Here is a 26381-nt window from a genome sequence, read left to right as displayed (position 1 = left end):
GAATATAATATTCACACGATAAAAGACCCCAACCACAGGTAGAGTCATATCACCCCTACACTGCTGTTCCATTTATGCTTTCTGGGGACATAAGTCTTACAAAAATATACTGTGGATAGCATATAAATATACAATGAATGTAATGTATAGGAAACATTTTAAAGAACTGTTGTCTCTACTGATGTAAAGACTGCATTCAGTTTCTAATTGGCCTGCAGTGTTAAAGGGGTGGTTGATTGCGATTTCACTTTTTTAACATATTGCTGTTTGAGCATAAACAATATCTGCAAAGTTACAAAGCTGAAAGTTCAATGCAAACAGAGATATCATCTTTTAAAATTCTGGCAGTTTAATGGCTACAAAAATGGCTGGTAGGGACTACAACAAGTTACTTCCTGGGTTTGTGACGAAACAAACTCAGATAAAACCTGCCCTCAGGAAAAGGCAGCAGAGGGAGCGAGGCCATGCTGCACTGCTTTAGAGAAGAGGAAGAGAAAACTAGAGGTGCACATAAAAATCTATTTATATATGAATTGCGATTCTGTCTTCTAAACATTCTAATAGATTCACAAGTTTCAAAATCAATGTTCTAAAGCAGCGGTTCCTAATACTGTTCCTCGCGTCCCCCTGCTCTGCATACACTTGTGGTAGAAGATTTTTCAGGATTTCTCAGAGGGCAGGCTTCAAGTATAACTCGTTTGAAGTATTGGTGCTTAATATAACATTATCCAGAGAAACAAATGTTAATGATAAATCCCCTGTGATGTTTGTACTGGCTACTGTATACAGGCCACCAGGGCACCATACAGACTTTATTAAAGCGTTTGCTGATTTTACATTCAAGTTAGTGCTGGCTGCAGATCAAGTTTTTAATTGTTGGTGATTTTAATATCCATGTTGATAATGAAAAAGATGTATTGGGATCAGCATTTATAGACATTCTGAACTCTATTGGGGTTAGACAACACGTCTCAGGACCTACTCATTGTCGAAATCATACTCTAGATTTAATACTGTCACATGGAATTGATGTTGATGGTGTTGAAATTATGCAGCCAAGTGATGATATCTCAGATCATTATTTAGTTTTGTGCAAACTTCGTATAGCTAAAACTGTAAATTCCACTTCTTGTTACAAGTATGGTAGAACCATCACTTCTACCACAAAAGACTGCTTTGTAAGTAATCTTCCTGATGTATCCCAATTCCTTAGCATATCCAAAACCTCAGAACAACTTGATGATGTAACAGAAACTATGGACTCTCTCTTTTCTAGCATTTTAAATACAGTTGCTCCTTTACGCTTAAGGAAGGTTAAGGAAAACAGTATGACACCGTGGTGTAATGAGCACATTCACACCCTAAAGAGAGCAGCCCGGAAAATGGAGCACAGCTGGAGGAAAACAAAACTAGAAGTATTTCATATTGCTTGGAGGGAAAGTAACCTATCTTACAGAAAAGCATTAAAAACTGCTAAATCTGATTACTTTTCGTCTCTTTTAGAGGAAAACAAACATAACCCCCAGGTATTTATTCAATACAGTGGCTAAATTAACGAAAAAATAAAGCATCAACAAGTGTTTGACATTTCTCAACATCACAGCAGTAATGACTTTATGAACTACTTTACTTCTAAAGTCGATACTATTAGAGATAAAATTGTAACAATGCAGCCATCAGACACAGTATCACATCAGACAGTGCACTATAGATCCCCCTGAGGAACAGTTCCACTCATTCTCTACTATAGGAGAGGAAGAATTGTATAAACTTGTTAAATCATCTAAACCAACAACATGTATGTTAGACCCTATTCCATCTAAGCTCCTAAAAGAGGTGCTTCCAGAACTCATAGATTCTCTTCTGACTATTATTAATTCCTCATTGTTATTAGGGTATGTCCCCAAAACCTTCAAACTGGCTGTTATTAAGCCTCTCATCAAAAACCCACAACTTGACCCCAAAGAACTAGTTAATTATAGACCGATCTCGAATCTCCCTTTTCTTTCCAAGATACTAGAAAAGATACTGAGGTGAGGGGCGGGACTTTAGACCCGCACTAGAGGCAGTTTGGCCAATCACAACACACTGGGCTAGCTAACCAAACAGAGTCCATCACCTATTTCTGAGGGAGGGGCTTCATAAAAGCATGAAATGATCAGCGTGTTTCTCAGAGAATGGACATAGAGGTGTGGAATAAAGGTCAATTATGTGAAAAAAATACAAAAAATTCCTAAAAAATAATTAACACATAATATAATTCACCCCAAAAAAACAAACAAACCTATAAAAAAAAATAAATTAAAAAAAACCGGTGACCCACCCCTTTAAAATGTACATAAGCCCCATCCTAACACCAGACAAAAAAGTAAAAAAAACTTTCAAAAGATTCAAAGTAATAGGAAGAGTAAAGGTCAACACAAAGTATGTTGACTGGAGCCCCATTGTAATGTCAGTCAAAATGTGAATAAATATTTTTAACAAAAGTACAGTCATTCGGTATCCAATTAGTCAGGCAAATAAAACAAAATTCACATTAAAGGCATAGTTTACCCAAAAATTAACATTTGGTGAATATTTATTACCCCTCAGGCAATCCAAGATGTGTTTGCTCCTTCATCAGAACAGATCTGGAGGAATTTAGCTTCACTCACTGACCAATTGAGATGACTCCAATTCATCAGTAAACATATTATGAAGCTGTTTGTTTGTAAGAAACAATTCAATCATTAATTCATTTTAAATTCAAATGAGTCTACAATTTATAAAATGGGTTTCCATGGTGAAAAGGTCATCTTGTCTGAATCATAAAAGAAATATACACAGATCAAGCAATGTTTACAAATGAAGACAGGCTAAAACCATTTTAAACAAATATGTTGGAAGATTTTGATGTGAGAGGACAACGGGGATGGACATTTTAACTGAAGGTAGCATTTTTATGGATTATGCACTTGCTTTTGGCCACAAGCGATGGTTAAAAGGTAAAATGCCTTGATGGACTTGTTTCTTACAAACATGCGTTTCATTTCACAAGATATTAATTGATCGACTGGAGTTATTTGTATAAGTGGATTATTGTGATGTTTTTATCAGTTGTTTAAGCTATTATTCTGATGACACCCATTCACTGCTGGGTGAATTCACATTCAATTGCTGAGCAAGTGATGTAATGCTAAATTTATCCTACTTCTTGGGGGTGAGAACATTTTAATTTTGGGTGAACTATTCCTTTAATAAAAACACTTTCACTACAAACATTTTTGTTTTTGTTTTTAATAGAAAAAAAAAAAAAAACTTTTTTGATGCCTGTTTATGCATTACACATAGGGTTGTTCTTAATTATAAAATTATATACAGACAAATTTTTGTATAGGTTATATACTTGTTGCCACAGCTAAAGCTCCTAGTAGATTAATAAGATTAATGTATGCATACAATCATAAAACAGAAATAATTAATTATTATAATGCACAGATACTGTATGTAGTTCTTTGAAATAATGTTTGACAAGAGTGTCGAGCTGCATTCTTCCAGTAAAGAAGGGAGCAAAGCTATGGGCAATACATTTCCTCCTAAGCAAAGTGAACCCACAAAATATATAGGGTACTTGCAAAAACTTCCTCTCAGGTAACCAGCTGTAAATGCTGAAAAATACAGAAAGGTGATGAATAACTAAGTGATTGTAGTGTGAATGTCCAAATAATATTTCTAATCCACTTTAAACCATACAACAAGGTGTAGCTGATGCATCAGATCCAGTAGTGATAATCTTTGTTGACCTCTTCATGTGTGTCCTTTGTGGGTTAAAATTCACTCATCTGATTCATACCTGAAGAGGGAATATAATGCAACAAGTTCATAAATATATTTAATTTTTTCCAAGGGCAGTTTCTCACAACATTTCAGTGATAGTCATAATAGAGAAACTGTACCTTTGTAATCTCTTTCTCAGATCTTTAATCTGTTCATTCTTTTTAGTGAGAATCTCCTTCATGTTGCGGTAAGCAGCCGTCTGCTGAAATTTCTTCTCCAGTTCCTTAATGGGAAAACATAATATGATTCATCAAACACATCTTCACTTATATATTTATAAACAATAAATATGAACAATAATAATTACTGTTATAATAATTGATTAATCAAGTAAATAAATGATTTGAAATAATCCAATAGTCTGTAAACGAGACTTCAACAGTGTTTTTAACTAGGCTAAAGTTGACTTTCATATGTGGAAATAAACTGAATATGTATCTGTTTTTTGCAATGTGATCTCAGTGTGAACAATCAGTAATTCAGATTAGTATCTGATAAGTGCTACAGTGCTGAATCAGTGTACCTTCTCAGCAAGGGAAAGTTGCTCCTGGACACGGAGCAGGTCATGTTTAGCAGATACCAAGCTGTCCTGCAGGTCTTTCTGAGAAGCAATGTTTGCATTTAGGGTCTTTTCAAAGTCAGCCTGCATCGCTGCAACTGTGCCTTCCAGATTTGTGATCTCCTGGGCGTGTATTGCAGACTATCAAAGAAAATGTCTGTAAATATTCTGTCATTATACTGCTGTGTGTACAATTAAAAAAAAAAAAAACAACTGAAAACAGCACATACCACAGAGTTTCCATGAAGCCAAACAAAGTTATAAAAAAAGAAGTGAGAAAAAAACAACTCATAAACAAAACAAAGTCATATTACCAACAGGCTAAAATTGCCAGTTTGGCTCAGTCAGTGATATACAGTATTTAAAGCCCAAAGTATACTCCAGCAGTCCGTGTTCCACATAACACAATTTTCATCACCAGAAGTGTCTGTGGACATCCGCACACATCGTCCACATGCAACCCAATTTTGATGTCCATATAAACAACATACAAAAAACAACACACAAGCAAAATGTTAAGGTAAAGTACTGCGAATGTGTCGAACTTGTTCATCCACTGTTGAGTATACCTTAAATTCTGCATGGACACAGCTATAGCTGTGCTGGAGACAGAGCGGAACACAGAAAAATAAGTATACCTGGGCCTTTATACCTGTTGATCTCCTTGGCTCTTCTGAAGTTCTTTCAAGGCTCTCTCTGCTTTGGACTTGTCATCCAGAGCACTCATGGCCTACAACACAACAGTTATAAAGGCAACACACAAAATAATGTACAATAAAAGGGCCCCAAAATCTATTTAGACACTTAAGCCACAATTAAAAATGTATGAATGTTATCACATTAGATACAAAATATCAAAATTTAATTTCTTAAATTCATTTTATTTAAAGAAACGTACCACAACTTTTAATGTTTTTAAAAGCACACTTTTAAAGCAAAATATATAATATATAATATATATATATATAATATATATATATATAATATATATATATGCTGGTTTTTAATTAAAAAATAAATCAATAAATGTTTCAGGGACCACAGTATATATCAAGTTTACCAGTTTAGTAAAGATATTCTGATTTTTTACTATTTTTAGTTAAAAATTATTATTATTATCATTATTATAACCATTTCTTCACCTGGGATTCCAAAGTTCTAAGTCTAGCTTTCAGTTTGTCATTGTCCTCTTGTAGTCTGGAAATCTCCTAAAAAAAAATTTAATAAAAAGAACTTCTTTATATACAGAACCTGTGTACATATTTTATTTGTTCAAATTAAAAAATACCTTCTGGAGTAGTTCAGACACACCTCCTTCATTTAGTGGTGCTAATTTTGGCTTAATAGACTCCTGATTTACCTAAAAGCAAATAAAATAGATGCTTTATGTAGTTCACTATGAACAGACATTGTATTGTCATGTAGTACTGTCATTTTTATGAAAAACACATAAAATAAAAATTGAAGTGTTGTGGTTTATTAGCTTTGAAGCCATTAATATTATCTGAGGTACTTCAAAAAAATAACTAAATAAACTCAACTTAATGCATTTCATGGGGTTTTTAAATGCATAATCTTTAAGTTGAACCCATGAACTTGTGACCATGACAAGATACTACGGGGATTTTAAGGGAAGTTATCTTTTGAACATTTTATTTATTATCTATTTTCTATACTTTTTCAAATAAGCAATGGCAGTTACTTTGTTTCCCATGTCTTGACTGACTGCTCTCATGTTGGATGTATTTACAGTATGACAGATTCAGTATTCCTCAAAATGAATAAAAACAGTCAAATGCAAACTCAGAACATTATAGAAACCTGCAATAGTTAAATGTTAAATAAGACAAAGATAATTTTTCCCTAACACTGGCCATGACATTCTAGAAGGACAAAAGATGTATTTCACACATGAACCTGCAAAATGTGTGAATTCTGTGCAAGCTGCAGATGTCATATACACTCACCTAAAGGATTATTAGGAACACCATACTAATACGGTGTTTGACCCCCTTTCGCCTTCAGAACTGCCTTAATTCTACGTGGCATTGATTCAACAAGGTGCTGAAAGCATTCTTTAGAAATCTTGGCCCATATTTATAGGATAGCATCTTGCAGTTGATAGAGATTTGTGGGATGCACATCCAGGGCACGAAGCTCCCATTCCACCACATCCCAAAGATGCTCTATTGGGTTGAGATCTGGTGACTGCGGGGGCCATTTTAGTACAGTGAACTCATTGACATGTTCAAGAAACCAATTTGAAATGATTCGAGCTTTGTGACATGGTGCATTATCCTGCTGGAAGTAGCCATCAGAGGATAGGTACATGGTGGTCATAAAGGGATGGACATGGTCAGAAACAATGCTCAGGTAGGCCATGGCATTTAAACGATGCCCAATTGGCACTAAGGGGCCTAAAGTTTGCCAAGAAAACATCCCCCACACCATTACACCACCACCACCAGCCTGCACTGTGGTAACAAGGCATGATAGATCAATGTTCTCATTCTGTTTATGCCAAATTCTGACTCTACCATCTGAATGTCTCAACAGAAATTGAGACTCATCAGACCAGGCAACATTTTTCCAGTCTTCAACTGTCCAATTTTGGTGAGCTTGTGCAAATTGTAGCCTCTTTTTCCTATTTGTAGTGGAGATGAGTGGTACCCGGTGGGGTCTTCTGTTGTTGTAGCCCATCCACCTCAAGGTTGTGCGTGTTGTGGCTTCACAAATGCTTTGCTGCATACCTTGATTGTAACGAGTGGTTATTTCAGACAAAGTTGCTCTTCTATCAGCTTGAATCAGTCGGCCCATTCTCCTCTGACCTCTAGCATCAACAAGGCATTTTCGCCCACAGGACTGCCACATACTGGATGTTTTTCCCTTTTCACACCATTCTTTGTAAACCCTAGAAATGGTCGTGCGTGAAAATCCCAGTAACTGAGCAGATTGTGAAATACTCAGACTGGACCGTCTGGCACCAACAACCATGCCACACTCAAAATTGCTTAAATCACCTTTCTTTCCCATTCTGACATTCAGTTTGGAGTTTAGGAGATTGTCTTGACCAGGACCACACCCCTAAATGCATTGAAGCAACTGCCATGTGGTTGGCTGATTAGATAATTGCATTAATGAGAAATTGAACAGGTGTTCCTAATAATCCTTTAGATGAGTGTATAATATGCTACAAAAATAACTGACTACACCTATCAGAGACTGATGTGTCATGTCAAGACCTGCAATGAGCTCACCTTGCTGTTGGCTTTGAAATCAGTCTTCTCAAACTCAGCTACTTGGTCCAGTAATTCTCTAATAGGATAAGAGAGAAAAAAAAAAAACGGAAATAAGAGAAATGTAAGGATTCGTTGTGAATTTTGCACAACAGATGATTATATATCATTTGATTACAAATAACCTAACATCATTGACATCACCGAAGTAGTCAATATAAACTATTCACTATCCACTCCAGTTAAAAATGTATGAAGTTATGAATACTTTTGAACATTGTGTAGCACCTGCAGCTCTACATGTCCTCCAAAATGACCTCAACATGAGAAAATTTTAATTTATTAACCAGGTCCTCAATCATTTAATACAAACAGCCTGTTTAATTCTAAGGCATAGAGGGAGTAATAAATAGTCAAAAATAGAAGGGCTATAGCCCGGAGCAGAGCAGGAAGAAATGGCAGAAATAGAACGTACATCAGGAAAACAGATTGGTTCAGAAGTAGAGAAGTTTGAAATCGAACAGAAGTTCAGATGAGAATGAAGAAAAACACGTTTCTGATTCAATATGAACACAGTAGAAAATCCAACGTCTGGAACAGAAGCAACATTAACTACCCTGGATTCAAACCCACAACCTTAGAGGTTCAGAACCAGCATCTTAGCTAAGTGTGCCACTCAGTCGATGTACATTTGACAGGCTGCAGAGGAGAGGTTAAGGTGTGAGAATGATCTCACAAAAGCATGACTTAGCATATTATTCAGATTAGCATGCTAAGCTAACTTAATGCTAAAGTAGTTTACGGTTAACCTGACATCTTAAGAGACACATTAGAACAAATGTCAACTGGTTAGCATGCTAACCAATTAGCATGCTAAGCTAACTAGCATAAATCAACAAGTACAGGCACGGTCAACTTCCGAGAAGTATTTCTCAGGAATGGTAGAGAATATCAAAAAATCTGTTCAGTCATTTCTGTGCGGCTCGGTCCAAAGATCAAAAAAATTTCTAGGAGGAGTAGCAAAAAAACAGTATTTCTTTTAATTCAATATGGCTGACAGACACCCTGTTGGAAAATGACAAATGAGACATAATCAGATTCGGCATAACCCAGGGAATGAAATGACATCAATATAACTCAATTTGGACAACATTTTTGCAACGTTTTGCAAGAATCGTTATATCTGTGGAACACTAGGTGGCGCTGTCTTCAAGCTTCCACAGACACCAAGATCATAATTTTCTGACTAATTGTTCAAAAGTTAGAAGCAAAAGTGTAAATTTTTTGGTATCTCATGGCCCATAGGTGGCGCTGTTCCCAACTTTGGCATGGGTCCTCAGATTATGGTGTTGATGAAGCGTACCAAGTTTTGTGCCAATTGATCAAAGTATGGCTGAGATACAGCCTCTGAACCAATTGCGGGTCGACCCTTGTTAACTTCACAGCGTCATAACTTTTTTTTTTCACTTGTAGGTCGAAAAATTCTGTTCCGTCATTTCTATGCATCTCAGTCCAAAGATTATGCATAGAACTATTTCTATGCATCTCGGTCCAAAGAAGAAAAACTGAATACTTTACTTTTTAAAATGGCCGCTACTGTATTGGGTGGAGTCTTAATGTAAGCTATTGACTGTTTTAGCTCAGAATTAAACTACTGACTTTTTAGTGGGCAGTAGGGAAATAAAAAATAATGGGGGAAAAGTGTAAGCCTGTTCTAAATGCAGAAAAAAAGTTTATACATATCTCAATGCTACAGAAAAGACACATCAATGACAAAGACAGATGCACCTGCTAGGATTCTCAGTTGTAGGTGGAGTCAAAGAAGGAAGAAAGAGGAAAAGCCTCTAAAAAACACATACATGTCAGTTACACTGTTCTAAAAGGAAAAATAAAGCCCCTCCTTCTCCTTGTGAAAACAGTTTGTGGTAGACAAAACATTTAGCTCTGTGCATGGTCTGTGAAGATTGCGGTGTACACATAGGACGTGCAAATATGGGTGTTTTCCCTTTGTGTGAGGCCCATCCCTGAGGTATCAAGGAGGGAGGATCGTACAAAAACACCTACAGCTGTTTACATATTAAAAACACATAAAAAAAAACAAAAAAATAACACAACAAACAAAATAACACAGTTATAACACATAAATTACACTAATAAATGCTACTTCTCTCAGACCTGTCACAAATTTTTACTGTAGTCCATTTGACTTTTTACAAGTCTTCTAAAGTTATATGCTTTATGACTTTGTGTGAGGATAAAAGTGAAGGAGGAAAATAACATGGTTTCAATCAAGATGAAGGTAATGTTGACAGACTTTCATGTTTATGTGAACTGTCCCTTTAAGCAGTGGTTCTCAACCTTTTTGACTTTGCTTAGGCACACTAATGGAATTAGACTGGTCTCAATAATAATTCACACAAAAGATAAGAAACATGCACACAAATGCACCGCCAAGTTCAAATAAAACCTAATTCACATGCACAAAAAAAGCAATTTTCGTGCACAATTATATCACCAGTTCTCCTGCTGATCCAGTTCTGATAGTTAATGGTAAACAAACTTGGCTTGCTGTCCTCAATGGAGGCTCGAACCCAAGGCTCGGCTTGAGCTCCAAGTTCAACCACCCATTGTGGTACAACCTAGAAGGAGAATAACAAAAATAGAGGAGGAGATGGGGAGGTGTAGGGATGCCGGAAGAATTGACACTGGGACAGTGCAATGAGCGCTGCTTATATAAGCTCGTAATGATGATTGACAGGACTGAATGATTAGGCTCCTCTCGAACCTACGTTTTGAACTTTATACATTTTTATACATTTATTATATAGATTAGATACCCTAGGCTGATGTTACGTGGGATTCTCAAATGTCTTCATAATCAACAAAGAAATCTACTTGCTTTGAGTGAAAGTATGACTTTCAGTTGACCTTTCAGCATAAGGCCCGACCAGAGTGGTGAAAAGGATGTGGCTTTGACAGTGGAGTGGGTGCATGGCTCACATTTACTGACAGATCCTGCCTCAGATTTGATCTCTTGAGAGAAATAAAGCATTCTGCCTCTAATTCTAAGCCCTTCTAAAAGTATTCTAATTCAGTCCAGTGATAAGCACAATGAGTTATAAATATAAACAATTAGTACACTTAAAAAATTTGTTATAGGTCAGTTTATGATGTACAGGTTTTTGTATTCAGTGACCGCATGGTAGCAACTGTTGAAATGATTTATTAATCGGTACCCCAACAGTATGCATCCTTTGTTATCAGACTAGCACTAGATGTCGTAGTGAAGAAGCAGGGTACTGAAGTGCCTAAATGACATCTTCTCTCATCTTCTGTCCTTCTTTTTCTCTCCTCCACCTGTAACAGTCCAGTTCTTGTTCATCAGTATGCAGTTTCCAAGCTGAATCTCTTCAATGAACTTCCTCCATTCCTGGTTCATGCCACAAAAAAAAAAAAAAAGCTACACCTTGAAGTTCAACAAGCTCCTGCTTGCCAAAAGCCAGTCTATAGTGGCGCCTAGAAACCTTTACTATCCAATCAACCTAGTACGTTCTACCATCATTCCACCATTTATGCCTATAAAATCCAGTCAATTTAGTTATTTAGCATGTAATAATTATTTAGCTTGCTATTCTCCTTTTTATTTGTATTACTAAATGGTTTGTTTCTTGCATTAAATTTGCTATGAAACAGAAATATCACCAAATCTTCTCTTCCATATTTTGTGATGGATATCCAATTGTAATGGATTATCGGAAAAGAAAAATGAAGACTGCAAGCTTGCAGGGGTGGGGTTTAAGCAAACTAAATAACTGGAGAAGTCTCAGATACGTCACCAGATAGAAGTCTGTCATTTTCAATGTAAGGTCCAGTACTGAAATTTTGATTAAGCTTTATATGGTCATTAAAAATATATAATTAAATAACATATGCACAAATTAATTGTTGACAATAACATTTAGATACACTTAGAAAACAGATATGGTGTATTGTTTATTTAATTCCGAATTTAAAGTGCCCCTATTATGCCATTTTTACGGTTCCTAATATTATTTTGGGAGTCCCCTACAATAGGATTACATGCATGCAAGGTCAAAAAATGCTTTCGTTTTCTCAGAATATGCATTTGATATCACCTCATTTCCAGCGATTCTCAAACGATTCGTTCAAAGCAGTTGAAAGATTCAGTCTCTCTAAATGCCTCCTTTCCGTGATCCTGCTCTGCTATGATTGGTCAGATGGCCTAATCTGTTGTGATTGGTCTACGGCATACAGCGGTGTCGGAAACGATACGCCTATTTCAATAGTTCTGTATTTTGAATGCACTATAGAAAATAGAAACATCTATTATGTATCTGTGACGAGTGGGGTGGGGCTCGAGTCCCACGGAGGAGATTGGGAGGATACAAAAGAGGAGCGACGACAGTGAAGGACGAGAGAGGACCAGGCCTGGGTTTTATTTTGTGTTGGGTTTTTTTTATTTGTGCGCGGCAGTCGCCCGTGAGGGGCTGTCGCGCTATTTTGTGTTTATTTTGTAATTAAAGTTTGATTTGAATGTTCGCCGGTTCCCGCCTCCTTCTTCGCGTGATTATGAAGTTTTTATTGTTACACTGGTGCCGAAACCCGGGAGGAAGGTAGGGACGCGCTGCCGAAGATCCCTTGCCGCTGGGGTGAATCCGCGGTGCCATGGAGCAGGGCGTAGCAGTCAGGCGCCGTGGACGCTTGAGGCGGTGGGCTGGAGTGAGTTGCCGGGGATGGACGAACTCGCTGCCGGCGGCCCGCGATGTGGAGGGGCGGCTGCCGTCCGTGAGGGAGCGGAGGAGTCGGCGCCGTTCGCCAGGGGGCCAGAGCCTGCTGCCATCCTGTGGAATGAGGAGGAGCAGGGAACGGGGGACTCCTGCCGGCTGCCCAAAACGGGAGGAGCCGTCGCCGTCCACTGGGCGGCGGAGGAGTGTCGTGTCGTCCACCGAGGGCCATCCAGTGCCGCAGCCAGGCACCGCGAAGGAGTTCACACAGCTGGTGGAGGGCCGAGCAGCAGCGTGTCTGGGAACCGCAATTTTTTTTTTCTTTCTCCTCTCTCCCCTCTCTCGTCTCTGTCGCTCCTCATCCTTCCATCTCCTTTTCTCTCGCCTCGTCTGTCCTTACCCCCAGATTCCCGCAGGTCACCGTGAGCGGTCCCCCCCTCCGGAGGGAGGAAGGGGGGGGGGAGTAGAGCGCAGTCTCGGAAGTACCCCCCGGCCTGCGAGGGGCGATGGGGGTATGTGACGAGTGGGGCGGGGCCGAGAGCCGTGGGAACGGAGCGAGGCCGGTGGAGTGATTGGGAAATGAGCGACACCTGCGCCACTCACCGGTCTCGAGTCCCACGGAGGAGATTGGGAGGATACAAAAGAGGAGCGACGACAGTGAAGGACGAGAGAGGACCAGGCCTGGGTTTTATTTTGTGTTTGGTTTTTATTTGTGCGCAGCAGTCGCCCGTGAGGGGCTGTCGCGCTATTTTGTGTTTATTTTGTAATTAAAGTTTGATTTGAATGTTCGCCGGTTCCCGCCTCCTTCTTCCCGTGATTATGGAGTTTTTATTGTTACACTATCATACTTACAGGTTGTGATTCAGTGAACCAGCTGGTCCAAATAAAGAGGATACCGATCCATCTTTCAACAGCAAGCATTTTGTGAATCCCACGTTGAACTCCCCGAGATTAGATAAGCAGTCATCAGTAGTATGACGTGTTTGTGGGTGGGGTCAAGTTGTTCGCAGCCAGCCAACGAAGGCGTGCATTATGCAAATGTGTTACCCCTTGACGTGTAGCCGTCACGGAAGTGGGATTCGAATTACTAACGACTCGTTTCAGCTGTTCAGAGCTGATTCTTTATTTTGGGAGACAATAACTTTATTTATCGTGCGCTTTCAGCTTTACAACTTTGCAGATTGTTTACATTCACATACAACTACATTACACACTGCATGAAAGGCAAATGTTGAAAATGGCATAATAGGGGCACTTCAAAGCATTTGAGTTTTCATTGTTCTTGATGTAAACATAAAACACCTTTAACTCTTAACCATTTAACCTCTTCCATCTTCTCACCTGTTTTCCAGCTCAGAAATGTCTGTTTGCAATCTTAGGTAGAATTTCTCTGCCTGGGAAAAGAGTTGTTGCAGCAGCAGAGCATTAGTGTGAGCTGTGTTTATGAGTTCCATCTCCACTTCTCCACGCACCAGAACCTGCAGCCCATCCAGCATATCAGATACCTCATCCACCGTATATGTCTCCTCCATGAGCCTTTAATATGGATGTAGAGAGGGAAAGAAAAGTTAGAAAGGAACATTTGAAAACAGTAGCTAAAAGAGAGTTACTGCTAATACCAGGGGCTAAAGCAAAAAAATTAAAAATCCTGAGCCTAAACTTTTTTCCAGGGGCGGGGCGGGGGCGGGGCGGGGCGGGGCGGGGCAGGGCTTTCATTTCATTTCAAAGGATACTATGGCAAAGTTATTGCTTTCCTTATTCAAAAGGTTTTTTGTTTTCTTTTTTCTTTTTTCTTTTTTTTTTTCATGAATATATGGTTGACCTGAAGAATGAAAGCTCTATCATACACTTGGAAAATTATGAGCTATATCACCGCTTATCGAAACTAGGGGTGTGACAATACAGAGAGATGAGACAAAATACAGATACTTGGTTCACTAGAACAAGACAATATTTTAATACTATTTTTAAGAAATTTTCAATAACAAAATATTTGTCTTTTAATTACAAAAAGTAAAACAATACAGTTGTGTTTTTTTAAATATTTTAACTAATCTAGGGCTGAAACTAATGATTATTTTGGTAATCAGGTAATTTAATGATTATTATATATATATATATATATATATATATATATATATATAATCATTAAATTACCTGATTACCAAAATAATCATTAGTTACATATATATATATTAGGGATGGGACGGTGCACTAAAAAAAATCGAACCATTCGATTCTCCACACACGGTTTGGCACGCGCTGGGACCGCGGTTCAACTTAAATCTGACAAAGCATCTGTAATATGGTTTGCTATAAATAACATGTAAAACAAGCAGGGCTCAGCTAATATATGTTTCTGTTGATGGATGCAAATTATGGCTTCAGCAGCGATGAGAAAAAAAAATGTGGACAAACCATTCACTCTTGTTCGATGCAAATGCCGTATGCTGGAATGTGAGCAGTCATTTAAGCTTTGCCAGTTTAAACATTTAAGAACCAGAGGACGCAAGCTTGTGCGAGCAGTGAGAAGATTTATGCGTGCGCTCATCCGAAGCGTGCAAACCCGCGCCTCAGAACACTCGCAAATATTAAGCTCTCTCTGATATTTATCTGATATTTATGTCTCTATATTAATCGAACAGGAACAACAAAGAAAACACTCACTGCTCTTGATTGAAAAGCTTTTGTAACTTTAATAAAGAATAATCTTTAATTTATTCAGTCCAATATGCAATGCTGTTTTACATTTGATTACTTTATTCAATTTCTGTACCTAAAAACTGATGTTAGACCTACATAAAAAACACTACTGAAAATCACTGTTTATTTTTTGTATCTTTACTCTATTGTATTTATTTGTGCTGTTGCTTGTAGTTAGATAGAATATTTTTTTTATTTGTATAGTTTTTCCATAAACATAGCATATACCGAACTGTACCGAAACCGTGGCTCTAAAACCGTGAAACAAACCGAACCGTGAAAGAGCTGATCCATGCCACCCCTAATATATATATATATATATATATATATATATATATATATATATATATATATATATATATATATATATATATATATATATATAAACTAACGATGAGGCATTAATAATTGGCTCAAATAAAATAACAAAACCAAGTAATTAAAGCTGCAAGCAGCGATGAAAGGGCCCTCGCACCCGGGCTCACCACCACCCATAGGAGATCAGTGACCGTTGGACCATATGCTTTTAAAATGGTAAATATTTGTGCCACATTTCCTGCTGCCAACAGGTGGCGCTATGATTATATCTGAATATTGGCATGTAAATGTCTTCAGACCAGGACTTTTACCAAACATGCAAAGTTTCGGGCAGATCAGACATTGCATGTTTAAGTTAGTGTAAAAGAAGTAATTTCCAGGTGGCGCTAAGACTATAAATAAATATTGGCCTAAAGATGAGTTCAGGCCAGGACCCATATCAAACACATAAACTTTGGGCAGACTGGATATTGCATGTTTAAGTTAGTTTAAAACAAGTAATTTCCTTTCTCCAGCAGGTGGCGGTATAATTATAACTGAAATATTGGCCTTAAGATCTGTTGAGACCAGGAATCTTATCAAACATGTGAAGTTAAGGGCAGATCAGACATTTCAATTTTAAGTTAGTTTAAAATAAGTCATTTCCTGTTGCCAGCAGGTGGCGCTATAATTATTATTGAATATTTGTCTTTAGATGTGTTCAGGCCAGGACTCTTATAAATCGTGTGAAGTTTGGGGCAGATTAGGCATTGTATGCATGAGTTACAACAACTTCCTGTTTCATAGTATTAATAGCATCCTTTAGCACATAGTAAGTGTTTCTAGCATGTTTGAGAATATTTCTATTATGATTAGCACACAACTGAATATTTTACTGTGTTGCTAATGGTACATAAGTGTAAAAGATGTCACTTCCTGTTGCCAGTAGGTGGCGCTATAACTATAACCAAATATAAGCATGTAGATATCTTCAGGCCAGGACTCTAATCAAACTTGTGAAGTTTGAGGCAGATTGGACATTGTATGCACGAATTACAGTAATGTTCTGCAACACTGCATTAATAGCATCCTTTAACACTGAGCTAAGTGTTGCTAGCATGTTTTAGCATGCTTCTAGAATTTTGCCAGCCTATTTAACACTTGTTGATGTTTTTTATTATCTTGCAAGCAGTCCATAACAGTGTTACACATGACACTTCCTGTTGCCAGCAGGTGGCGCTATGACTATAACCGAATACGGGCATGTTGATGTGTTCAGGACAGGACTCTTGTCAAATCTGTGAAGTTTGGGGCAGATCGGACATTGCTAGCCTGAGTTACAGCAACTTCCTTTTTCACTGCATTAGTAGCATGCTTTAGCACTTAGCTAAGTGCTACTAGCATGTTTTAGTATGTTTCTAACATGATGCCAGTATATTTAGCACTTCCTGACACTTTTTAAAATGTTGCTAGGAGTCCATAACAGTGTTAAACATGACACTTCCTGTTTGCCAGCAGGTGGCACTATGACTATAACCGAATACGGGCATGTTGAGGTGTTCAGGACAGGACTCTTATCAAACTTGTTCAATTTGGGGCAGATTTGACACTGTATGCAAGAATTACAGTAACTTCCTGTTTCACTGCATTAATAGGATGCTTTATCATTTAGCTTAGTGTTACTAGCATGTTTTAGTATGTTTCTAGCATGTTGCCAGTGTATTTAGCACTTGCTGACACTTTTTAATATGTTGCTAGGAGTCCATAACAGTGTTACACATGACACTACCCGTTGCCAGCAGGTGGTGCTATGACTATAACTGAATACGGGCATGTTGATGTGTTCAGGACAGAAAACCTATCACATGTGTGAAGTTTGGGGCAGATCAGACATTGCTTGCCTGAGTTACAAAAACTTCCTTTTTCACTGCATTAGTAGCATGCTTTAGCACTTAGCTAAGTGCTTCTTACATGTTTTAGTATGTTTTTAACATGTTGCCAGTGTATTTAGCACTTCCTGAGACTTTTTAATATGTTGCCAGGAGTCCATAACAGTGTTAAACATGACACTTCCTGTTGCCAGTAGGTGGCGCTATGACTATAACCCGAATAAGGGCATGTTGATGTGTTCTGGACAGGACTCTTGTCAAACGTTTGAAGTTTGGGGCAGATTGATCATTGCTTGCCTGAGTTACAGCAATTTCCTTTTTTACGGCATTAGTAGCATGCTTTAGCACTTAGCTAAGTGCTACTAGAATGTATAAGTATGTTTCTAGCATGTTGCCAGCCTATTTAACACTTGTTGATACTTTTTAATATGTTCCTAGGAGTCCATTGCAGTGTTAACCATGTCACATCCTGTTACAAGCAGGTGGCGCTATGTCTTTAACTGAATTTGGGAATGGGTGTTTGTTCAGGGCATAACACCTATCAAACGTATGAAGTTTGGGGCAGATCGGACATTGCTTGCCTGAGTTACAACAACTTCCTGTTTCATAGTATTAATAGCATGCTTTAGCACTTAGTTAATGTTCTTAGCATGTTTGGGAATATTTCTAGCATGTTTAGCACACAATTGCATATTTTTTTGTTTGCTAATAGTGCATATCAGTGAAAAACATGTCACTTCCTGTTGCCAGTAGGTGGCGCTATAGCTATAACCAAATATGAACATGTAGATATCTTCAGGCCAGGACTCTGATCAAACTTGTGAAGTTTGAGGCAGATTGGACAATGTATGCTTGAGTTACAGTAATACTCCGATACTTTCATGTGATATGTTATAACATCTGCAGAACAGTATGTGATTTTTTTGGCTAATTTTTGTCAGTAAAAGAAAATATGCCTAATAATTCAGCACTCCTGAATATAAGCAGTTTTTCACTTCCAGTCGTAATGGACAATTATATATCACTCATAAATGATCAAATACCAAATGTATAGTAGTTATTAAGACTGATGGGATGTGGAATTGGAAAAATGTGCTTGGAAAATATCCTCAGAATATTAAGTGCCTAATAATGATGCACGCCATGCATAGCATTTTTAATGATTTTATTGATATATAAGCATTTGTGAAATATTTTTGCCGGCATTACAGCTTAGTCTTCATCTGTGAGCTGAACTGTTTTACTGTTACATCATGAGTTTGTGTAAATTAAGATACATGTCATGTCACAGGATGTCATAGGTCAGTATTTAAATGAGTTTGAAATTATTAATATTATTATAAACCTATGCAATTATATATATATATGCAGTTATTTACATTTGATATATTAGGGGTGTATTGATTCATCGATATGGATCGATCGATGCATCGATAGCACACGTACATTATAGATATTTGTTATATAAATAGGCAGCTTATTTGGCACTGTCTACCTTTTCACATAATGTCCGTCAACGGGTGCATTCTTGTTCAAACTCACCGATTAGGACTCGGTATAAGGCACAAGGTGAGCATATAAGACGCTCGGGATTGTTCGCGGAACATTCGAGCGCTGTGTGAGAAGTTTTCACCGCACACATCTGAAGCGCGTGCACGCACACAGACAGCCGCACGCGCGAATAATAAACTGAGCTATCTTCCGCTTTTTGTGCATGGATTAATATATACATAATTACATCTAAATGCGCGTTTTGGGGAATATCCTAGTAAACATAGTCGGTTAGGCATATGTCTTAACGTTAACAGTTCAGAAAGAAAAGGCATGTGTATATTAAACCCGTGATTGGTTCTTAAAGTGAAAGCAAACTAATAATAAATCTAATGCTGTCAAAGAAAAATACAAGTGCTCACTGCTCCAGACTAAATAACCTTTGTAACATCAAAAATGATTAATCTATATTTAGTTTTAAACAGTGAAGACTATGCAGTTATTTACATTTGATTTTTTTCTGATTTTTTGGGAAAAAAAACACCTAAATAACCTTTGTAACATCAAAAACGATTAATCTATATTTAGTTTTAAACAGTGAAGACTATGCAGTCTATGATTTAAAAAAAAAAAAAAAAAAAAAAAAAAAAAAACATTAGAAACAACATAAACAATATCAATTTAAAATACTGATTTTTTTTTTTCTGGTGATTAAAGAGATGTTTAAGTCTCTCTCTCTCTCTCTCTCTCTCTCTCTCTCTCTCTCTCTCTCTCTCTCTCTCTCTCTCTCTCCCTCTCTTTCTCTGTCACGAAGCCCCTCCCCCATCAATACATACTCTCAACACACACACATTCTTCAAAGGGCAATGGCAGAGTCATCAGAGTGACTCCTCCTCCAGCCCCCTCCTTTTTCTCACACAGAGAGAGTGGCCTCAGAGTGAGATCAGATGACTGACAGTTTTTTAATTTCCTGTTATCTATAGAGCATTGTAAAGTCGTGAAACTATGCATATTTGCTCAGAATGACTTATCCTCTATATATAAAAATTTTGAAGTGTTTGGAAGCTGCACTTTAAGAAATATAAGACAATTTATGTTTACTTTTTTTTACTGTTATTTCAATAAATCACTACGGCAAAACCGTTCAAGCTATCCAAAAATCCATTCGCAATTTAAGTTCCTCAAAGTTTTGTCATCATGTAGACAAAGTTTGGTGTGTATACTGTAATTCTCCTCTGAGCAGTATGCATTAATTCACAGCTATATTTTTCCAAAAATCCATATTCAAATCAATATAAACGACTTCCTGTTCATCGTAGCTGATGACTGTGAATTAGAAAGTTGTCCGTCTTGATAAGAACAATTTATGTACCGAGTTTGGTGTCTGTAGCTAAAACTAACCCCCTCACTTTTGACAAAAGGTGGCGCTATAGAGTGGCTCCCCCACGCCCTTTCATGAGCTTTTGCCATTGTCTAGCTATCATTAATACTGATATGTGTTCTGAGTTTTATGTAATTCTGAGCATGTTATCTGCCTCAAAATCACCAGAACAGAATATTCAAGTTTGACATGTTGCCATGGCAACACTATATTAGATATCAATATCCCCACAACAGATTTACATCGGCCGTGTTTTGTCATTATTCTGATGAAGTTTGAAGCAAATCGAGTTAAAATAAGATGCTGAATTCAAAGCATTTTGAAAATGACACACTTCCTGCTGCCAGTTGGTGGCGCTGTAACTTTGACTCCTAATAGTCACATCTATGCGATCGGCATCATACATCAAACAATCCAATGAAGTTTGATCAAACTCAGGTAATGTATGTGAATGTTATTAGACATTTCCTGTTTCTCATTTCTCACCATAATTTCAACGCCTCGCCACGGACAAACCGTTCGAGATATCAAAAATATCTTCGCAATTTAGCATCCCCAATGTCTTGAGATCATGTTCACCGAGATTTTTGTGGCAAACGGGTGGAGTTCCTCAGAGGAGTATATCAAATTCCAGAGCATGTGTTTTTCACAAAACCCTAAATAGCCAACTTCCTGTTGGGCGGAGCTTATGACATGCAGTGCGAAAGTTGTTTGGTTTGATGAGATCTACATGTGTACCGAGTTTCATATGTATACGTGCAAGTATGCATGATATATGGCCCTCAATATTCCAGGGGGCGCCGTAGAGCCCCTGTGCCACGACTGGGTCTCAGCCTCTGCAGCCTCCTAATGGCCACAGATTCTAAGGTGTGTGCCAATTTTCAAGACTTTTTAAGCATGTTAAGGGCCCCAAAAGCCCCTGAACCCTTGGAAAAAAATTAGAGGAATAAAGAAAGAAAAAAAAAAAAATCCTAAGGAAAACAATAGGGCTCTTCGCCCTCCAGGCTTGAGCCCTAATAATAATCCTAAGGAAAACAATAGGGCTCTTCGCCCTCCAGGCTTGAGCCCTAATAATAATAATAATAAACAAAGCAGATACAATAGGGTCCTCACACCATCGGTGCTCGGGCCCTAATAAACGGAGCAATTCCAAGAGGGTCCTCGCACTGCAGTGCTCGGGCCCTAATTACGTTCTTCTGTATCATCCATGCCACAAGGATACGCTGTTTTATTTCAAATCAAAGCAAAATACACATAGAAACAGTGCATCCTTGTGGCGCGGATGACATAGAAGAGCATACACAGAATATGGTGATATGGAGAGACACAGAGGAGACTGATGACAAAGGAATTATTGTCATTATTTTTGTTTTCTTCGCTTACAAAAAGAGTTCCCGTCACTTCATATAACCCAGATTGCACGTCTGATGGCAGATAGAGTATTCTGATGACGATTTCCATACCTTTTATGGACCTTGGCAGTCTATGGGACAGTCTCAAGCCTCCAGGTTTTCATCCAAAATATCTAAAATTGTGTTCCGAAGACGAACTTAGCTTTTACGGGTTTGGAACGACATGGGGGTAAGTGATTAATGACAAAATTTTCATTTTGGGGTGGAGTATCCCTTTAAGTACATTATGTATTATAACAAGTACCTGCAGAGCGCACCAACGGCCTGGTGACGTTTCACTTTACAGCATGATTAAAATTAAACAATGTTTAAATATTTGGCCACATGCAAACTTAGAAACTTTTATTTTGAAATCATGATGTACAATAAATGGCATATTTAGAAACAGGTTGATGTATTCTCCTGTGTTGGCAAAGGTTTATAAATAATTTACGTTACAAATCTAGTAAGATAACGCACAGTTTTCCCAGATGAACGTTAAGCAATTTAAATTCACAGCATATGCAGAGGAAGTGTTTAGCCCCTTTCACACATACAGTTTTTAATGGTAAATTACTGGTAAGTTACCATTAAGAGATCATGTGTGAACAAGACCTTTTCAAAAATCCCGGTAAATTTATTCTGGCGATCATATCGTTCTTATGAAGATGACATGATTACTGCTGCTTTTTTATTAGTTTTCCTATATAATTATGCTTTAGATGGACATCTTTGACTATTGGGTCTCGCAGCTTTTTCAACGTGTCGTGCTTCTCCATTCATCAGGGCTGTGACTTTGCAATTGGATACTGTTATGCGTATCTCATATTTATAAGAGCAAATAATTCTGATTGGCTAGTAATGTTAGTTTGGTTGAGAGTGAAAGCTGTGCTCCTCTCATACCATTTGTAGGCGAACTCATGGACTCCAAAGTGATATCAACAAGTTTTTTTTTAAATTTAGGATTTTTTATTTTATTTTTTTCGCAGCCAAACGCTGCACACCTTAGATCCGACACGGTGTCGGAGAACTTTAAGCCCTGTAATACATAAGTGACATAGAATGTGTGCAGTCCCTCACCTACTGTCCTTCAGGTCCTGGAAGCAGGAGTCAATTGTCTTTAACCTAAGTGCCCGTTTAGAGTGGGCAAAGCGCATGTAATTTATCAACTCATTCTGATGATGCTCATTAAACCCAAAATCAGCCTGTAGGTAAAGGCACATAATATTACATTTAATGGCAATCTGGGTTTTAAAGACAAATATATATATATATTATATATATTATATATATATATATATATACATATATATATATATATATATACATACACTACAGAGAAACAGCGCCTCCCTCTGGCTACATGACACTTTAACGCCAATCTACTGTTACCGAGAACTGTAAGAATTTCATTGTAATGTTCACACTACAGCTTTGAAGCTGACTTTCAAGTCTGGTTTCAAGATGTTAAACAAAGTTATATGTATACAGTTAAATATATCAAACACTCAAATGGCAAGATGATGTGATAGGAATTATGTGAATTTTCCAATTCATGCAGTCATTTTAAGTACAGAAAATAGTTGTTATTTATTATATGGTTATAGGTTTATAGTTATTATTATTATTATTATTATTAGTTATGAGTGTCTGTATGTAATGATGTATCTTATTAATGCAGTGTTTCATTAAAACGAAAAACACTTTAACTGTTTGGTTATATCAATAATTATAGTATAGGGGAGTGATTACAGTTTTATCTGCTAAAAATAATGATTTTATAATTATGATGATGAAATTATAATAATTTGATATTGCTTGTGGAAATGTTTAATGAATCAACCAATGAATCAACAAAAACAATAAACAGAACATCCAATTTTTTAACACAACAAAGAACAATGATAATAAAAAATATTAATATTAATAATAGAATATCAAGTAAACAAGCGATTATATTAGGTAAATAATGGTATTGATGGCCTAAAACGTTACAACCAGACTCCATCTTATAGATCTAACGTTAGCTAGTCTTCCCGTAACGTCCCCTTTTTAAATTGCTTATTTTAGAGATCAGATCATATTTTTTTTTTCTCTAATTTTACACTCAAATAAACTAGTAAAATATAGCCACACGCATGATTTTTTATTTTTTTTTTTCTCTAATTTTCCTCCAGCTAATGTTAGCTGGCTAAGCTACTTACCATTACAGCAGGGTGATGCAGAAGAGTTTTAACGTGGCAAGAAGAAAGATAAACGTCACCAGAATTAAATATAGAGCGTTAACATAAGGTTCGAATATCAAAAGGCGCTGTCATGAAAATAGACTGGGAATGAAGTAAAGGACTGGAAGATTTGCAATTAAGGTTAGCGAGAAGAGCTTTGTTGTGCTTCTGGGTTGCGCTTAGAAACAGGACAGCGTCACTCCGTTACTAACGACACTAGAGACAGATTCGCTCGTAGGACGGCAGGGGACGTGTTTCTTCTTCTTCTCATAAGCTGCGTCCCAAATGACACACTATACACTAGTGATGTTACGTTCTGTGCCGAGGCTTTGGAGCGTGTGTCGAAAAATCCCGGCAGTTTACAGTGAAGCGCTTATCGAGGCTTGTATCGCTTTAGAGCAATGATGTCATTGATGACGTCCGAAGCCTCACTTGGCCTGATTGGTTCAGGAAGCTGTTCAAATCTTGTAAATTTACAGTCCTCTGCCGTTAAACCCAGCCACTTTCCAGTTTTAGACTAATAATATTGCCCCTCCTGCCTATTATGAGCAAAGACTTGATTTACACAAATTTAATAATACGTTTATTACACAGTTATGTTATTTTATGTTATGCAATCATTATATACCAAATACACATATTCATATAAATAGATCTATATGGATTTTTTTTTAGTTGTTGTTGTTTGTTTGTTTGTTTGTTTGTTTGTTTGTTTGTTTGTTTTTTTGCCTCCCCTGTTTAGGGTCACCCCTGACCCTAAACAGGGGAGGCATGTAATAGTTTGTCCTATTCAACCTGTTTGACGTTCAGATCACTTAATCGGACCCCGCCAGCATTATAAAGTTAGTTTTCATTGTGATATTCGTTTGAAATTTGCCTGTGGTGGAAAGGGATCATGTAAAAGTCCACGGATTTACCATGTTTTTACCATAGTAACGTTGTTCAACCATGTCATGTGTAATAAAACCTCAGTAACCACAACACATCATGTATCTCCTGTCGTAACTGTAGTTTTACTTTTGTATTTGTAGTATAAACACAGTACCATGCTTTTTACCACAGTATGTGTTTATTGTGTACTCTTTAGTTAAGTAACACAGTAAACACATCACTTGCCATGCCTTTAATACCTTTTTGTAATGTAATTGTTTTTCAATGTTTTTCTTCTGTTTTGCAGTTTCTTAATATCACATACATCTCAATCTCCTACAACAACATTTAGTGTCCAGCAGCTCTTTATGAAGCTATCTCTCTCTCTCTTTCTCTCTCTCTCTCTCTCTCTCTCTCTTTCTCTCTCTCTCTCTCTCTCTCTCTCTCAGATTTTCCTTGCCTATTTTTCTGAACTGTAATTCATAATTCAGTTACACATATTTTTCTTTCTTCCTTTCTCTTGTTCATCATGGCATATTTTCAAAGCTCAGAATCAAATTTTGATCAGTTATGTCAGAAAGCTGCTAGTATTAACAGGGAACTTGAACTCGAAGCTCAATGCTGAACTTGAAGAAGTTGCCAGGGAAGCTGAAGTCCTTCAAAGGTTCGACACTTCACAGGTAATGTTGAAGACATTTAGTTATAACTGATTTACATTAATTAATTTATCCTTACTTAATGTGTTAATAACCTTCCTTTTAGTCCTTCCTTTCAAATATTTTGTTTATAGATCATACCATCTTGGGCGTTTACAGAGAAGACCAAAAGCTGCAAAGGCAAACATTTCCAATGGTACTTCCTCAACTCTCATACAAACTTTACCCAACTTTACTGCAGTTACATTTTTCACCAAATTTGATGTTTCTTAAACTTTTTTTTTTTACATACCCCACAACCCCATCAGTACAAACCCTGTGTTAAATCAAAGTAGTAATAATTCATACAATTTCAGCAAATTCATATGATATTGTACAAGCATACTCGTGCAAAAATTCTACAGCTTTTACGCCTGCTGTCATTGGCCAGTGGCCACTGCCTCAACTCTCATGCAGATTGTGCCCATTGTTAGTAAGAGCATTTGTATCATACAGTTTATATTGAGTCCATTGTATTCTTTATTTGAGCCATCTCTTCCCGTTCTAACAGTACATGATATCTGTCCACACCTCACAGTCTACCTTTCTTTCCATGTTGATTTTTATTGAACACATCTGTCTAAAAAGCAAGTCTGGAAAGGCTAGTTTAACTTGTCATGTAACACATCGGATCTTCAGTTAATTTGGCCAGATTAGATGATTTAAAGCTGTTTACACCAAGAATCATAATTATAATAACTATTTTAGCATTCACACCAACAGACGATAAAGTTATGTTTATTATTATACATGCTGCAGTTATGTTGTTGTCTGCCACTTTAAATGCTCAAGCTTTTTAAAGTCAGGTGCATTCTGATTGGCTGTTTTTATTGTTCATCACCTGGAAAATATATTCCAATGATATTGTTCCTCTGTGTCATTAAATGTTAAATGAAAATGAAAACTGATACTAATGATATTGTTTCATTAAATGTTAAATAGTTGCGGTATGGACTCATCCTTGGTGTGAAGAGGTCTTTAAACTGCTTACAACAATCCTGCTAGCATGTAATCATGTATAAAATAATTCATAATATAGCTTGAAGATACAGCTTTTCTTTCCTCTCATTTTGTTAAACTTAA

General features: G+C 37.2%; 1 protein-coding gene across 2 annotated transcripts; it reads right to left on the bottom strand.

The window, feature by feature from the left end:
• Positions 1–3260: 3260 nt before the first annotated feature.
• Positions 3261–24133, bottom strand: lztfl1 (leucine zipper transcription factor-like 1). 2 transcript variants are annotated; one of them, XM_042751920.1, is made up of 10 exons: positions 23713–24133; positions 22589–22713; positions 13698–13892; positions 7633–7690; positions 5664–5735; positions 5518–5583; positions 5028–5105; positions 4340–4516; positions 3936–4039; positions 3261–3832 (listed from the first exon to the last, which is right to left on the bottom strand). In XM_042751920.1, the coding sequence occupies exons 1-10, from the start codon at positions 23713–23715 to the stop codon at positions 3814–3816; spliced, it is 897 nt and encodes a 298-aa protein (XP_042607854.1). In that variant the 5' UTR covers positions 23716–24133; the 3' UTR covers positions 3261–3813. The 2 variants fall into 2 exon arrangements, with proteins under 2 accessions (XP_042607854.1, XP_042607853.1); XM_042751919.1 differs by lacking the exons at positions 22589–22713; positions 23713–24133 and having other exon boundaries at positions 4340–4498; positions 13698–13918.
• Between the last annotated feature and the right edge of the window lie 2248 nt (positions 24134–26381).

The sequence above is a fragment of the Cyprinus carpio genome, chromosome B24 (assembly GCF_018340385.1).
Source record: "Cyprinus carpio isolate SPL01 chromosome B24, ASM1834038v1, whole genome shotgun sequence".
NCBI classification, from domain to species: domain Eukaryota; kingdom Metazoa; phylum Chordata; class Actinopteri; order Cypriniformes; family Cyprinidae; genus Cyprinus; species Cyprinus carpio.
This window is presented reverse-complemented; position numbering and strand designations above follow the sequence as displayed.

Bases quoted from the DNA above. Each gene is read 5' to 3' on its own strand.
- lztfl1 (XM_042751920.1), bottom strand. The intron at 13,893-22,588 runs GTGAGGGACTGC...TCCATATTAAAG, and splicing joins CAGGACCTGAAGGACAGTAG to GCTCATGGAGGAGACATATA. The intron at 5,584-5,663 runs GTATTTTTTAAT...ATTTTTTTTTAG, and splicing joins TGTCTGAACTACTCCAGAAG to GAGATTTCCAGACTACAAGA.